Source organism: Caloenas nicobarica, chromosome 9 (assembly GCF_036013445.1).
Source record: "Caloenas nicobarica isolate bCalNic1 chromosome 9, bCalNic1.hap1, whole genome shotgun sequence".
Classification (NCBI taxonomy): Eukaryota; Metazoa; Chordata; class Aves; order Columbiformes; family Columbidae; genus Caloenas; species Caloenas nicobarica.
Genome location: NC_088253.1, coordinates 24,221,785 through 24,236,641, shown reverse-complemented (window position 1 = coordinate 24,236,641; position 14,857 = coordinate 24,221,785). Strand labels below are relative to the sequence as shown.

General features: G+C 54.9%; 1 protein-coding gene across 7 annotated transcripts in view; it reads right to left on the bottom strand.

Moving 5' to 3' along the window:
- Positions 1-14,857, bottom strand: part of ZFHX3 (zinc finger homeobox 3) — a 166,891-nt gene that overhangs the window by 62,836 nt on the left and 89,198 nt on the right. For all 7 annotated transcript variants that reach the window (XM_065641240.1, XM_065641243.1, XM_065641241.1 and 4 more), the window contains one exon: positions 2,156-2,387. In XM_065641240.1, coding sequence (XP_065497312.1) covers positions 2,156-2,387 — 232 coding nt within the window. The remainder of the gene's footprint in view (positions 1-2,155; positions 2,388-14,857) is intronic.

Genomic DNA, 14,857 nt, shown 5'->3' with positions numbered 1-14,857 from the left:
CCCGCGTCCCGGTCCCTGCCCTCGGACACGGCCCCGCGTCCCGGTCCCTGCCCTCGGACATGGCCACAGCTGCGGGCCTGGGGCTACAGGGCAGCCCCCTTCCGTACTCCAGCTAACGTTTCAGTACTGTGAGGGGATCAGGATAAAGGGAGACGAAAACATCCCTTCACCCCATGGGCTACGGCCGCTTCCCAGCCCAAACCCGCTGCCGGCACTGCGGGATAACCAGAGCAGCAGAGCAGCGCCTGCTCAGTCTCGCCTGACAATGGGCCGAGAGAGTGTTTGAAATGAAATACCTCAGGTCAATGTGACCTGCATCAGAGGTTCCCCCTCTTTGCATTCTACGGAGTTTTATCCTTACTTGTATTTTTAACCTTTGAAATAAAATATGCTAAAAAAATTCTTAGTGCCTTTTTTGCTGTCAGTTTTTTCTTGAAGAACCAACAAGCTTAAAGGAAGTTTTCTCAAACCATTTGAAAAAGCAAAATTTTTCCTTCCAGTGACTTGTCAAGACTTTTAGTTTAAAATAATCACATTTTTAAAATGGTCAAACCATTCTACCTCTCAGCTAGTCAGCCTCTGCACCCTCAGTACCTGCAGTGTCACAATCCTGGCGCATGGTCAGGGAAAGAGAAAGTTTCTAAAGTGAAAGACGAAGTAAACAAAAACTTCTAAAGTAAACACAGATTTTCAAGATTGTTCTGCTTGTCACAAAAGGGCACAGCTGGTTTCATTTTGCTTTTAAGAAAACTCCCAAACAGTACAACACTGGCCAACATACCCTTGGGAATCTGCGTGTTTTTCCCCAGCGGAGCGCGGCGGAGGAGCTGCGGGAGCCGCTGGCCCCTGCGCACGGCGCGGCAGCCACCGCGGCTCTGCCGGCACCGCGACCTTTGGGAACGCGGTCCTGTGCCCCCCGCTCTGCTGGGCCACCGGGTTCACAGATCGGTCGCTTGTTTCCGTGAGACTGAATTTAACTCTTAATTATAAGACTCCCGTTTTACTTTTCAGGTGTTTTGCAATGTTTCAGATCCTTGTTACTAACACGCGTAACAGCATCACAATCCAGGTCTGAATTCAAGAGACATTTCCAAAACCCACTCGTGTTCTCCTCCAACCGGTGCTACTTTCCTTTCCCAACGCCTTTAAGCTGAGATCACTCTCCTTGACCCTGTGCGCATCAACTGCAGAATGCCAGCTCCTCAGAGCGCTTTTCTGTCAGATTTACCCGTTTCCCCAACAGCCACGGAGCCAAGCCCTGGCTGAGGCCGACGTGAGGGCTGTCCAGGCTTTCGCTGGTGTCCCTCAGCCCCAGCATCTCCCCAGCCTGCCAGCACGCGTACCAGCCGGCTGGGCAGGCTCTGCTCCTCCTCCCTCCAAAGAGGACTTCAGGAGATCGTGCTTTTTCCTAACGTAAAAAACTTCTTACCCCTTTGAATGATTAAACATTAAAATTTTTGCTCAGCCTAACTCTCCCCTTTAAGGCACACCTTCCCTTGCTAGATTTACAGCTGCAATCCCTTTCCTATTATCTGTCCTTTCCGTACAAGTAAATGCTCTGCCCAAGCCCTGCATTTTATCCGCCTTGTCAAGAGGAGACATCAAAACCAGACAAACACTCGCCCCTTCCCCTACCCACCCCCTCCTCTCCATCCAGTGTGGCTGCAATGCTCGGAGTCAATGAACAAGCTGGGACACGTTCACACTGGTGCTCAGGACCTCACGCACTGCAAAATATCGACAAAAAGTACAGAACGCTGTTTCATTAGAGTTGTCCAAGTGTGACGGTATCTCTAGACGCTCACACAATATTCCAGAGCTGACACAGACACCACCTCTTCACGCCCACCTCGCACTGAGCCCCTCGCGCAGAGCGGACCCCTGACGCGGTGTGTGAGGGACGGTGCTCAGAGCCACCCCCGCGGGGCAGGGCCGTGCTGGGCCCGCAGGCACAGGGCTCGTCCCACCGCGGCGCTACGGGGCTTCCATCGCCTATTATTGATACGCAGTAAGCGTCACCCTGCAGCAGGGAAGAGAACCAAGAGTCTCCGAGCTTGCTGTGGAGCTTCACAGAGGGTCTGACCTGCCCGTCAAACCCCGTGACGTGGAGGAGCCTGGAGCCCGACCCCGAACACGCCAGGGAGGCAGCACTCACCCGCCTCCGCCGCCGGACACTTGCGGATGGTGAAGATCTGCCCCAGGTCTTCCTCTTCCTCAGGGAGCCCTTTCTGGAGGCGCTGCAGCTTCCGCAGGCTTTCGCTGCGCTGGTGCTTCATGGAGCGCACGTGCTGGATGAGGTTCAGCTTGGCCTTGGTGGAGTAGTTACAGAGGACACAGTGATAGTAGCAGCTTTCACCCTCCACCCCGCTCTCGTGATGCTGAAGGTGCTGTGAAGAACAAAGTACAGAGATGTGAATTTCCTTTATCATCTCCACTCTCCCTGGCTTAGTCCACTGTAAATTGCTAAAAGCCACCTGGGAATTGAGTAAGAAACCACATTTTGACAAAGACACGGTAAGATCAAGCCTGTTTATTCTCAAGGTACCACACGCTCTCCTGCTTAGAAGCAAGAAAAATGTAACACACTGAAACAAGTACAGAAGCAGAAATCAAGACAGGCAAGATCATCTCCTTCAGTGAAAGAAAATACCAGATCCAACATTAACAGCAATTCACGACCCATGCATAGCTAATTCTTTCGTATTTAAGGCTTATCCTGGGAGGGGATCCAACTTCATGTCAAACAGATAAAATTAAATTTGATAAATTCTCATTGAAAACTACGAAGAATAAAACCAAAGCAATCCTAGAACACAATGAACCCATTAGATCGAGAGGCCCTGGAAGCAGCGTACGGAAGCGCAGCGCGTGCCACCCCATCCGCCGCCGCGGCCCTGCGGCCTCGGACCCGCAGGGACGCGCGGCCTGGCCGGGAGCGCAGCCGCGGCCGCCAGCCAGGCCCAACGGCCAACAGCGAGCGAGCTGCTGTCGCTGCAACGTGTCAGCACTTGGGAAAGCTCGTCACCCTCTGGAGCTGCGTTATCGCAGCCAATATAGCTAACTCAAGAGTATTATACCTTGATTATTTGACAAAATCTATCAATCCTCTGGCGCAGAGGTCTGTGCCGCTAGGGAAACCAATAGCTATTTTATGTCATGAATCCTAAGGATGAGGCAATTAGTTCTTAAAACCAGAGGGCAGGCCTGGCTGCCCACAGCTCCGGCAGCTGCCACGGCACAGCCGGGCTCCGTTCGGCCCGGCGGCCGCAGGGCTGAGGCTCCACACGCCCAATTCTTGCTGTAAGGATTTGTCACAAGTTGAGGACAGACGGATACCGAAGTCAAACGACACGAAAGACTCCTCACTGAAGGCCATTTGGTGTTTCCACCACTCACGTTTCAGCCAAGCGGGGATCCCTGCCAGCTCGCACTGTCCCACCTCAAGACCTCTTTTTGTCTTTGGGGTCATCTCATGAAACTCTTTCCTTGCCATGTGCTTCACCCAAGGCACATAAATAAGGTGATTTGGATGTGATCTCAAGGTTTGTCAATCAAAAATATTGCCTATGTGCAGCCAGAACTTTCTGATAACAATTCTGACGTGTGTTATCTCAGTTACAGCTCAGATAAGATTAAAGACACATATTACCCAGCGCTGTGTGCTCAGCGAACACAGAGGCAGGAGAGCCCTCTGAGTCTAGGAATGATTAAAAATAGGATAGGAGCTGATGCTGAGGCTTCTGATTGGAAGGGTGAGGGAAGAGAATAAATGTATTCTAGATCTGGCTAATTAGACTCGCCTCTTTTGGGATCACGATGTATTTAATTAAATTCACTGTAATATTTGAAGAATCCACTAGGGCACTAATCCCACTGGTGCCCTCAAAAGATTTTTTTGCTGTTTTCCCTCATCAGAACTACTTCTTCCTCTCGTTTCTATTGTTTGCATGCATTACCCTCTTCCTGAGCCAGAAAAAGAGAAATAGCTTAAGACATAGAAAGCCAAGGTTAGCGAGCCAAATGGCAGAGCTCAGGCAGCCCTGCTCTGCCCTGCCGGGATCCGACCCGGAACAAACCCCCCGGTCCCGCGCCAGCCGGGGTCTCGCCCTGCAGACGGGGCCAGTCCTGCGGCCCAGAGGCGTGCTGGGGAACCCCTTCCTGCAAACACCGCCTTCAGGCTCGGAAAGTGCCAACGGGCTCAGGAGTAGCTTCTGTGAGAAGAAACCTCTGGTGAGCAATTAGAGAAAGATCTGGTCGCGGGTTCAAGGAAATATTAAGGACGTGGTGTCTGTGGGAACCAGAGGCACAGGCTGTACTGCTCTCATTTAAAAGCAGATTTTAGGAAAAATTTGTTTTAAACAGTTCAATAGACATGTCTTTTTTTTCTGCTCCTCTTTTGCTCCCACTCCCGCGTGTTTCAATATCCCTCGTGCCTGGTCGGCGTCACCGGCCTGTCGCGCGGGACCCGAGGGCACCAGCAGCACCACGTGCAGCCTGGACACGCCGACCCCTGCTTCTCGCCAGCCTTCCACGGGAGGGGAGGGGCGGGCCAGAACGGGACGGCGTGCCGCACAAGCGAGTACGAGCTGTGAGTTGCCAGGAGTGATGAAATGCTGGACAAGTACATGTAGTTATTGTCCATCATACTGTTAAGCTTTCCCCTTGTGAGAATTTATCTGCATCACAGAAAACAAATTCAAAATATTAAACCACAACCTTGTTAAAAGACAAATCAACTTGAAAATCAAAGGAATATATTGTTCCTAGAAAAACCAACCAACTTCTGTCAGAGAACATTGATTTCTGCAAGTCTGGGGGGGGGTGTTTGCCCCCTCCCGTCTCAATGATAGGAAACTTCCAACATCTGGTTCTTCACGCATGGCATGCAAAATATTGATCAGGTTTAGTCAAAGCTCCACTTTAAATCAGAAACAGACAGAGGAACGCTCTGATGGAAACCATACGGCTCCCGAGCGCAGCCTCCCCGGGGACGCGGGCTGCTCTGTACGCACAGCAACCGCAGCACAGCGCCGTGCCGCTCACAACACCTATTCCTGCACACAAACCAAACCCGATCCGGCCCATCTCCCACTCGGGAGGCGCTCGGGTCTCCGGCCAAGGCTGTGCTCTCGCTCCGTGGGCAGGAGGATCCTGCTCGGAGACCTCGTGTCCTCCTGTCACCCCTGCACCGCCTGCCCCGACCTCCAGCACAGACCTGCGGGGTTAACACCGGTCCCTCCCCAGTTACAGAGCACCCGGGTTTGGTAATTCCACCTCAACACGAGGAGCTGTGACGGCGGCTCTGCCCCGTGCCCCGGGGCTGCGTCCCTGGCACGGCTGCAAACGTCCTGCGCCGGGGAGCTGCGGCAGCCAGCTGGCCCCGCTTCTGACCGGGAACACGCGTTTTCGGGTCGCTCCGTACCAAACTGCGCTCGCACCGGCAGCCAGGATGGATGCAGCCCTGCCTCAGGAGCGATTCGGGCTGGTTTAGGGAGTGTTGCATACGGACCTCTCCCTTCCTCGGGGTTTGGCTTTAACTAGTCAGCAGGTTGGAAGGGTCTGAACGTGAAGACAGTTTAAATAAGCAAGAGAAAAATTACAACTTGCGCTCACACGCAGCGCAGAGCACCGGGGCCGGCACGCAGCGACCGGTCCCTTTGGGGAGCGCAGGGCACAGCCCCAGCTCCCCAAACGCCAGGAGGGAGAGGGGGCAGCAGCCCAGCCGTGCGGCCCTGAGCTCGGGCAGGACGCGTTGGGGTCGGGGTTGCGGGGCACACGTGGGCGCGGGCAGCAGAGGTGCCCGAGCGAGCACTCGTGTGTGCCGGGATGAGCTGACCCACGCCGGGCTGATGGACTGGCTTGCCAGCCTTCACTCTCTAACATATGGCTTGGAATTGTTTTCTTCTACTAAATAATAGCATAATGAACATTCACAGTGTATGACTATGGAAATCTAATTTTTAAACAAAGTAAGGAATGACACTATATTCAATTTTTCTTTCTTTCCACTTTCATCCTTCACATACCCCAACTTTGTTTATTTTGCCACCTATCTTTTCCCCATCTAACATGGCCTCACCCATAGTATTTTTCAATTCCTGTGGAATTTAATGCAACAGCTGTATTAACCTGTCTGACTGCAGGCAGCCCTCCTCACCCTGTGCCATGGACTCGCTGCCTTCTTTGGAAATGAGACTGTTGTCCCCAGGACCAAGGATCCACACTGCCGCCACCACACAAGTCATGAACTCTCCTGCTGAATACCTTTGTGGGTGCTACTATAGTTAACATTCACCATTTAATCTGATTTCTAAAAATTTCTGTATGTCTCTTACATGTTAAAAGATATAAAATCTGTATCTGCTCAAATGCTCTTCTGTATTAAGTTGATTACAGCCACCATTCCTATGGTAACACGAGCAGACCACCCTCCCTACAGGGCTCTGTTGCCAGAAGGCACAATGTTATTTTCCAAACCCTGTTTGCTGTGTTTAGTGGGTCAGATACTGTTGTGGGGCATGTCTGAACTGTAACCCTGGGTCACCAGGGAGATGCAATAACCACTTTGAACTATCTCATGCTTTTGAAGTTTATTATTCATTAGAAAAAAGGCCCAATTTCTATGCAATCCTAACTTCATCTGGTATAAATCTTCCCCTTTGGAGAGCCCTAAAAGCTGCTCAGGTCGAACCCATGGTGACAACGTGGGCACCTCACAAGGCACCGCTCTGCAAGTGCTGAGATCCCACCTCGCCCTTGGGAAGCACCTCTACGGTCCCAAAAGCAGGAGAAGGTGCGAGAAAGCTCTCTACAGGCTCGAGGGCGGCCCCTCCTTCTGCAGGCTGCAAAACGACAAGGAGCGGCAGAAAAACTCCAGAGCTGCCCCAGCTCCGGCAGCCGGTGCTCCCCTGCCCATCCCTGATGCCCAAGGATGTCCTGCACAGACCAGGTGTCTGGAGGTGAAGTAACAGGCTTGGGGACCAGAACCCGAAGGGGGAAGAATAAACTCCTGAGCTCTGTGGGGCAAGCGGAGACCCAGCAGTACCAGACAGCAAACCCTGCTCAGCACAGCCGCACACTGATCACCAGCCGCAGCAGCGACCGGATCCACACCAACTCACCTGAGCTGTGCAAGAGCACAAACCAGGACAGGCAAAGCGAGTCCACCACCCCCTGTGCACACAAACATCCTTTTTGCTTGGATGGATGACTGATAAACAATCTGGAGAAATCTCTTCCAAATCACTTTTGATCAGTTGTTTTGGCTGGCGCTCACAGTACAGGACAGTCCTGCCATAAAAACAGAGGCCACGCAACTACCGAGACCTTCTTTAAGAAAAAGTTTTCAGTCTTCAACATCTTTGGAGAAGTTTTTTTCCACATGTAACACTCTTCTTACCACTGAACTCAGCACGACGTCTGCTCTGTTGGAATGGGTAAATTAGTAGTGATCTAAAGGAATTGACAGATGCAGCTGAGGAAGAAGGAGCCAAAGAACTGCTGGCAGGTTACAGAGCCGCGGCAGGGAGCACCACGGCAGCCTCGCACCGCTCTCTCTGCTGCTCCTGAGCACCTACCCCTGACCAGCACCAGCGATGAGACCTGGAGCCAGCGGGGCCTCGCGGAGCCCTCGGCGGCACCCAGGAGAGGGGAGCCCCGCGGATCCGGCGCCGCGCAAGGTCACTGTGAAGCCACTGCCGGCACACGCGTGTGCAGAGGAGCTGTGGGGGCACATCCGCGGCACAGGACGATGCCCAGGGGCTGACTCTTCCTCGGGGTGAAGTCAGACACGAGTAATTAGTAACGGGCTTGGCAGGAAACATTCCACGTGGCAGCAGGAGCCGTGGCTGCGACAATGCCCTCGGGGAGCAGGAGGAGACGGGACCCTCCCAGCGGGGCTGCAGGGGAGGCCGCGGGAAGAGACCAGACCCTGCACAGACCTCAGAGGCCTCATAAGCGTCTCTTGGCCTCCATGTGCCTCTGATCTGCTGCATGAGATAAATCACACAGCCCTAGAAGAGAAGAATCTGAATTTTTAATGAAAGTCATGTGGATGCAGCTGTCTGATCCTGGCCTGTTCCAAGTACTCCATAAAAGTCAGAGCTGGCCCATCCGTCTTGCTCTGCTTCCACACCTGCAGCCCTGGCTGGAATTTCCTCGAGCTGACGGAGACGTGGGGCACGGCAGGAGCTACACGGGACATGGGACTCACACGGGACATGGAACTCACACGGGACATGGAACTCACACGGGACACGGAACTCACACGGGACACGGAACTCACACGGGACACGGAACTCACACGGGACACGGCGGGAGCTCACACAGGCTGTGTGCTGGGAAGAGCTGGAGCATTCACAGTCGACCCCAAACCTGATGGTCTGAAAGGAGGAAAAAATTCATCCTCCATACAGCAGGTTCAAAAGATGGACTCACACTCTTCCATGTTCCATCAATATGCTGCAGTTGTCTGCTGCTTTTGAAGAAGCAGCGTTACCAATCCCCTCGCTCCCTGCAGCCTCCCCGGCTCCTGGTGTAACTGCTCCTCCATGCAGGTTACACCGCGGAGTTTGGACTCACGTGCCCACAGTTTCTGCAGTTGGTAACTGGAACAGTCTAAGGGTGAGCACCACTGCTCCAGCCTCCCCGTGTCACCCAAGCCCTCAAAAACACCACCACAAGATCAGGACGAGAAGACTTTGCTCAACAAATCTGGATTTTGATTTACTTTTTGGTTTCTGATCTTTATTTTTCTTTCCAAAAGGCTGGAAATGTAGCACTCCCTCCTGCCAAAGAGGCTGCAATACTTGATGCAAGTCCCGGAGTCCCACCAAAAGGCTCAAGAACAGCACCAATTGCACCAATTAATAGCCAGTCCCTACACCGTCTCCTTCTACATCTGTATTTTCTGTGCCCTCCAACCCTGCCCGAAGCCAAGCGAATGCCCTCGGTCCGGTGATCAGATGGGGCCACACCAACCGTCCCACCGCAGGCCCCCAACTGCAACGCTGTCAGGGAAGCAAGGCCAAGGACTTTCTCAAAAAGGAGCCCGGCAGCAACAGGCAGGTAGCTGAGCAGAGACCTGCCAGCCCCGGGAAAGGTCAGCAACAACGTGCGAGGCACAAAAGTTCTCGGCAGCTCCACCTAACAGCTGATCACCCGGCAGCACGGACAAGGAGCTGTCGCCACGGTCCCAGCCAGGCAGTGGCCGGGAGGCTGGTGCTTGCCATGCCGAAACCCATAAACGACCCCAAAAGCCACCCAGCAAACTGGGTTTGCCCCACCAGCCCTTGAAGTCTCATTAAAAGACAAACATTGCTCGGACTAAAGATGGAGAGCTCAGCATGGATTTTACTGAACGTTAAATCAACCAGCAAGCGTAGCCAGCAAACTCTGTGGCACTTTAACTTTAAATAATGCAATAATTATTGAATTTCCTTTTTATAACCGAAGTGCTGGAATGTAAACAATGAGGCTGTAATTGCAGGAAGGGGGGATCAATAGAGGCAATCGTTTTCAGCCATGTTAATTGTAAATACAATTGCTCCAAGATGTCAGCCCCGTTCTTCTTGCTCCCAGAATCATCCTAACGGATGACAGAGTCCAACTTTCCCATTACAGCTGTTCATTCCTTTAAGAGGTTCTCAATCAGGTCTGATCAATCTGTCAAGATAATGCATGGAGTAAGTAAGACTCTTCCAAACACAAGCTCCCAATCAATAGCCCGGACCTGCTTAATGAGGAGGGGCTAAAGCCCAGAGGGAGGCAACAGCCCCAGCTTCTGCAGGCTCTGCAGCCAACTTCTCCACCGGCCTTGCTCAGCCAGCCAGCTCCTAACGAGGACATTGTTTATGCAGGCTGTGATGAGCAGCATCCCCACACACTCACTGTCCCCCAGGGTCACTGGGCAAAAAATGACAAAGACTAACAGAAAACAAGAGACAACAACGGTTGAACTTGTATTCACACCTCCCCCACGCTTTTAATTGTGCAAAAGGCCTGAAAGTACTAATTAATCATTCGTTAGAAGAGATCTCCAAAGGTGACAATCCGGGTGGGACCACTGGCAGGGCCAGAGCATCACTAAGATCCCTCCCGCCCGCTCGAGGAAGAGCGAAGCCCACGGTCCGGCCGGCGCTGGCCCAGCTGTGCCGGCCCCAGAGAGGACACGCAGGACGTTCCAACTGGAGGTGGCAGCCAGAGGTGCCATCCTCCATCTGTCATCGTTAATAATTCTGGTAGCACACGGGTGTCCCTTTGTACAGCTGGACGCTACGCTATGGGCTTGCTGGGCAGCTGAGAACGGGAGAAACAAGGTCGGTCTCACTGCGCTGGGCTGCTCCCTGCAGCCCTGGAACTTTCTCTTCTCCCACTACCGCACTGCAAGAGCTGCAGTCACACAGATCTGCTCTTGGGCAACCGCAACTTCAGAGAACTCTCCAGATCCCCGAAATCTTCACAGCTCTCCCCAGGGAGGCACAGACGTAAGCGCTGCTATAGGAGGAGATGAATACAGGAGTGTGTGTATTGATCTTGCTAATTATAGTGCTAAAAACAAAAGCACAACTGAGAGCCCATTTCCTATCAGCTGTGGTGAAAAGCGCTGCCCTCCGCCTCGTGTGCTGCTGCTGCGGGCACGGGGCCCAGGGCACCCCTGCGGAAACACCACCCAAAAGCTGCGCTCTGGCTTTAAAAGCAGTGCCTGCAAAGTACCCTATGGACAGCAACAGGATGAAGTTACGAAAACATGGGACCGTTTTTGCTGCGACTCAGCAGCGGCACCGAGGAGGAGGTCAGGTCCGGCAGCCTGCGGACAGCCAGGAGCTGGGGAGTTCAAGGAGCCTTATCTTTGCCGGGGTAGGAAACGGAATGGGAAAAGATCAGCTGAACGGGAAGACAGGACAGTAACCAACAGCAGGCTCAACGAGCCCACTACCCAGTCGTTTTTCAATGTATTTTGTATAAATACTTGAAAATTATAAGTTCAATGTGAGTTGTTAAGCTGTGAACACTCTGGTGAGCTAGAGCAGCCCACGAATATGGAAAAAATCACTGGATAAAAGGCAAGTTCTGTAATAAAAAGGGCTGGAGGGAACCTGAAAAGACAGCAAGATAAAAATCTGTTGTCCATATTGTAATTATATGGCTGTTGAGTGATTGAAAAAGGCTCTCTGTAACACAGAACAATCGCAGGACTATCCATACAGGTGATGTATTATTTCCTCCAGCAGCGACAGGAATGATCCATACGTTACGCTGCAGGGATCTCCAAGGAGGCTCCGTGTGTTCGACGCACAGCACATAACGCGCTGGTCTGCTGGTGTTAATGCCAGCTCAGGCTTAAAACAACTGCCCCAAACACTCTCTGTACATGTGGAGCCTGCCTTAAGAATTTAAATTAAAATGGTGGGGTTTTCCCCATATTGTCTTTTGGAAAAGAAACCGTTGCTCTCTGACAGAAAAGACTGAGGACGTTTTGCATGCACTGAGCTTCTGACCACCAACCAAGGCCAAGAGGCAGCTGGGGAGCAGCTCAAGGACACCCCACGAAGAGGGACATGGCCTGGAGAGCGGCGGCTCCGGTGACGCCGGGGCAGCAGGAGGGTGGATGAGCCCCTGCCCCCTGCAGCGAGCCCCCCCGCAGTCCCTCCAGTGTCTGGCTGGGCCCCGGTGCCCCAGCAACCGCAGTGGAGCCCGCACAACGGGCTGGGGACACCGGCTGCTTCCCGAGGCGCGACAGGGACGGGCAGGATGGCAGCACCACTGCCCACGGGCAGCACAGGCAGCACAGGACAGGCAGCACCGCTGCCCACGGGCAGCACAGGACAGGCAGCACCGCTGCCCAGGGGCAGCACAGGCAGCACGGGACAGGCAGCACCGCTGCCCACGGGCAGCACAGGACAGGCAGCACAGGACAGGCAGCACCGCTGCCCAGGGGCAGCACAGGCAGCACGGGACAGGCAGCACCGCTGCCCACGGGCAGCACAGGACAGGCAGCACAGGACAGGCAGCACCGCTGCCCACGGGCAGCACAGGCAGCACAGGACAGGCAGCACCGCTGCCCACGGGCAGCACAGGACAGGCAGCACAGGACAGGCAGCACAGGACAGGCAGCACCGCTGCCCACGGGCAGCACAGGCAGCACAGGACAGGCAGCACCGCTGCCCAGGGGCAGCACAGGCAGCACGGGACAGGCAGCACCGCTGCCCAGGGGCAGCACAGGCAGCACGGGACAGGCAGCACCGCTGCCCAGGGGCAGCACAGGCAGCACGGGACAGGCAGCACCGCTGCCCACGGGCAGCACAGGCAGCACAGGACAGGCAGCACCGCTGCCCACGGGCAGCACAGGACAGGCAGCACCGCTGCCCAGGGGCAGCACAGGCAGCACGGGACAGGCAGCACCGCTGCCCACGGGCAGCACAGGACAGGCAGCACAGGACAGGCAGCACAGGACAGGCAGCACCGCTGCCCACGGGTGGCTTCCCGCGCTCCGGCCAACCCACGTGCAACGAGGGAACATTGTAATAATGCTCCATAAAACCACGTGGGAAATTGAACCAGCCTCCAAAAACCACACTGGTTCACGTTATTTAATAAAATACTACAGACACAGATCAACTTCCCTTACCCAGTATTTATTGTTTCATCTCTCTCTAGAGAAGTTGCAAGTGCTATGATAGACTGAAGATTTCCTTGTTTTCATATAGCTTCTTTATAACTTCCTACAGCAATGTACCACACTGAATCCCAACAGATAACCGTACAATAACAACAACAATAATACACAAGACAATTTTTTAATCCTCCCCATAAATCGAAGAATATCAATATTGAAGAGATGGATGACACAACCTCCCCTCACAGAAGCCAACAAGGACACATTTAGGAACAACAGACCAAGCTCATCCTTTGTCCGCAGTCCTCACAGAGAAACATTTGTGAGAAGTACTTCCCACTTTTTTCCAGTGAGCTAGAGGACTCTGTGCAACCGTAGCCAACAGAAGCCCAAACTCTGTGCTCCTGCCTCGCCACAGCACCCCTGCAACACAGAAACGTGTACCCCCGGACACGAAACCATCAGCCCATCCCAATCTCCACCTGCTGTGGCAGACGGTGGTACCTGCTCATCAGGCAGGTCACCAGGACCAGCACTGGCCTCTGCTCAGCTGCATGCTCCAGCACCCACCTGGATCAGCATACTCCGACATCCCACCCGGGATAAACGTTCTCCAGCATCCCACCCAGATCAGCACACTCCAGCATCCCACCCAGGATCAATGTTCTCCGGCATCCCACCTGGATCAGCTTTCTCCTCATCCAGTGCCCCGGTTGAGCTGGGCTTACGGGGTCAGCCCAGGACACAGACAAGGCACTGTCCGCGCTCTGGGGCATGTTAAGAGCTGCTACAACAAAAGGAAAGCCGGACGGTGGTGGTGGTGTAGCTGTGATAGTCGAAGATGCAGGTGATGCGAGGATTTCCAAGAGCATGTGATACGGGAGAAGGGGGAACCAAAGGAAGGTGCAGTGAACCAGTACAACAGAGAACTGAAGAGGAAAGAGGAGATGTATAATATTTCTTGAGTCCCGAAGGTGAACTGAAAACCAGCAGAGCGAGCCCACGGCCGGGCAGCCCTCCCGGCAGAGCGGCCCGTGCAGAGCAGCCTGCGCGGAGCGGCCCGTGCAGAGCAGCCCGTGCAGAGCAGCCTGCGCGGAGCGGCCCGTGCAGAGCAGCCTGTGCAGAGCGGCCCGTGCAGAGCGGCCCGTGCAGAGCGGCCCGTGCGGAGCGGCCCGTGCGGAGCGGCCCGTGCAGAGCAGCCCGTGCAGAGCAGCCTGCGCGGAGCGGCCCGTGCAGAGCAGCCTGTGCAGAGCGGCCCGTGCAGAGCGGCCCGTGCAGAGCAGCCTGCGCGGAGCGGCCCGTGCGGAGCGGCCCGTGCAGAGCAGCCCGTGCAGAGCAGCCTGCGCGGAGCGGCCCGTGCAGAGCAGCCTGTGCAGAGCGGCCCGTGCAGAGCGGCCCGTGCAGAGCGGCCCGTGCGGAGCGGCCCGTGCGGAGCGGCCCGTGCAGAGCAGCCCGTGCAGAGCAGCCTGCGCGGAGCCGCCCGTGCAGAGCAGCCTGTGCAGAGCAGCCCGTGCAGAGCAGCCTGCGCGGAGCCGCCCGTGCAGAGCAGCCTGTGCAGAGCAGCCTGCGCGGAGCGGCCCGTGCAGAGCAGCCTGTGCAGAGCGGCCCGTGCAGAGCAGCCCGTGCAGAGCAGCCTGCGCGGAGCCGCCCGTGCAGAGCAGCCTGTGCAGAGCAGCCCGTGCGGAGCGGCCCGTGCAGAGCAGCCTGTGCGGAGCAGCCCGTGCAGAGCGGCCCGTGCAGAGCGGCCTGTGCAGAGCGGCCTGTGCAGAGCGGCCTGTGCAGAGCAGCCTGCGCGGAGCAGCCTGTGCGGAGCAGCCCGTGCGGAGCAGCCCGTGCGGAGCAGCCTGCGCGGAGCGGCCCATGCAGAGCAGCCCGCGCAGAGCAGCCCGCGCAGAGCAGCCCGCGCGGAGTGCGGGTGGGCGCCCGGCGGGGCAGGACTGGGACACAGCACCCGTGTGGTGCTGCTGGGCATCAGGTACCCCAACAGAGGGGCAGCAGCACCACCCCATTCAGACAAGCGCTGTGAAAGTAAGTTCATTAAGTGTCTGTGAAACACACAAACAGAACACAGAACACCACACAAATGCCCATGAGAAAATAAATAATTCTTCATTCAGTGAAAGCTTTGGATTGTATTAGACAAAGCCTGGGGCAATGTAATGAAAGAGGAAGATAAAAAGAAACAGAATAATTACTCATTCACAGAATGAGGTAAGAATCCTACTGGAAAAATATGTATGG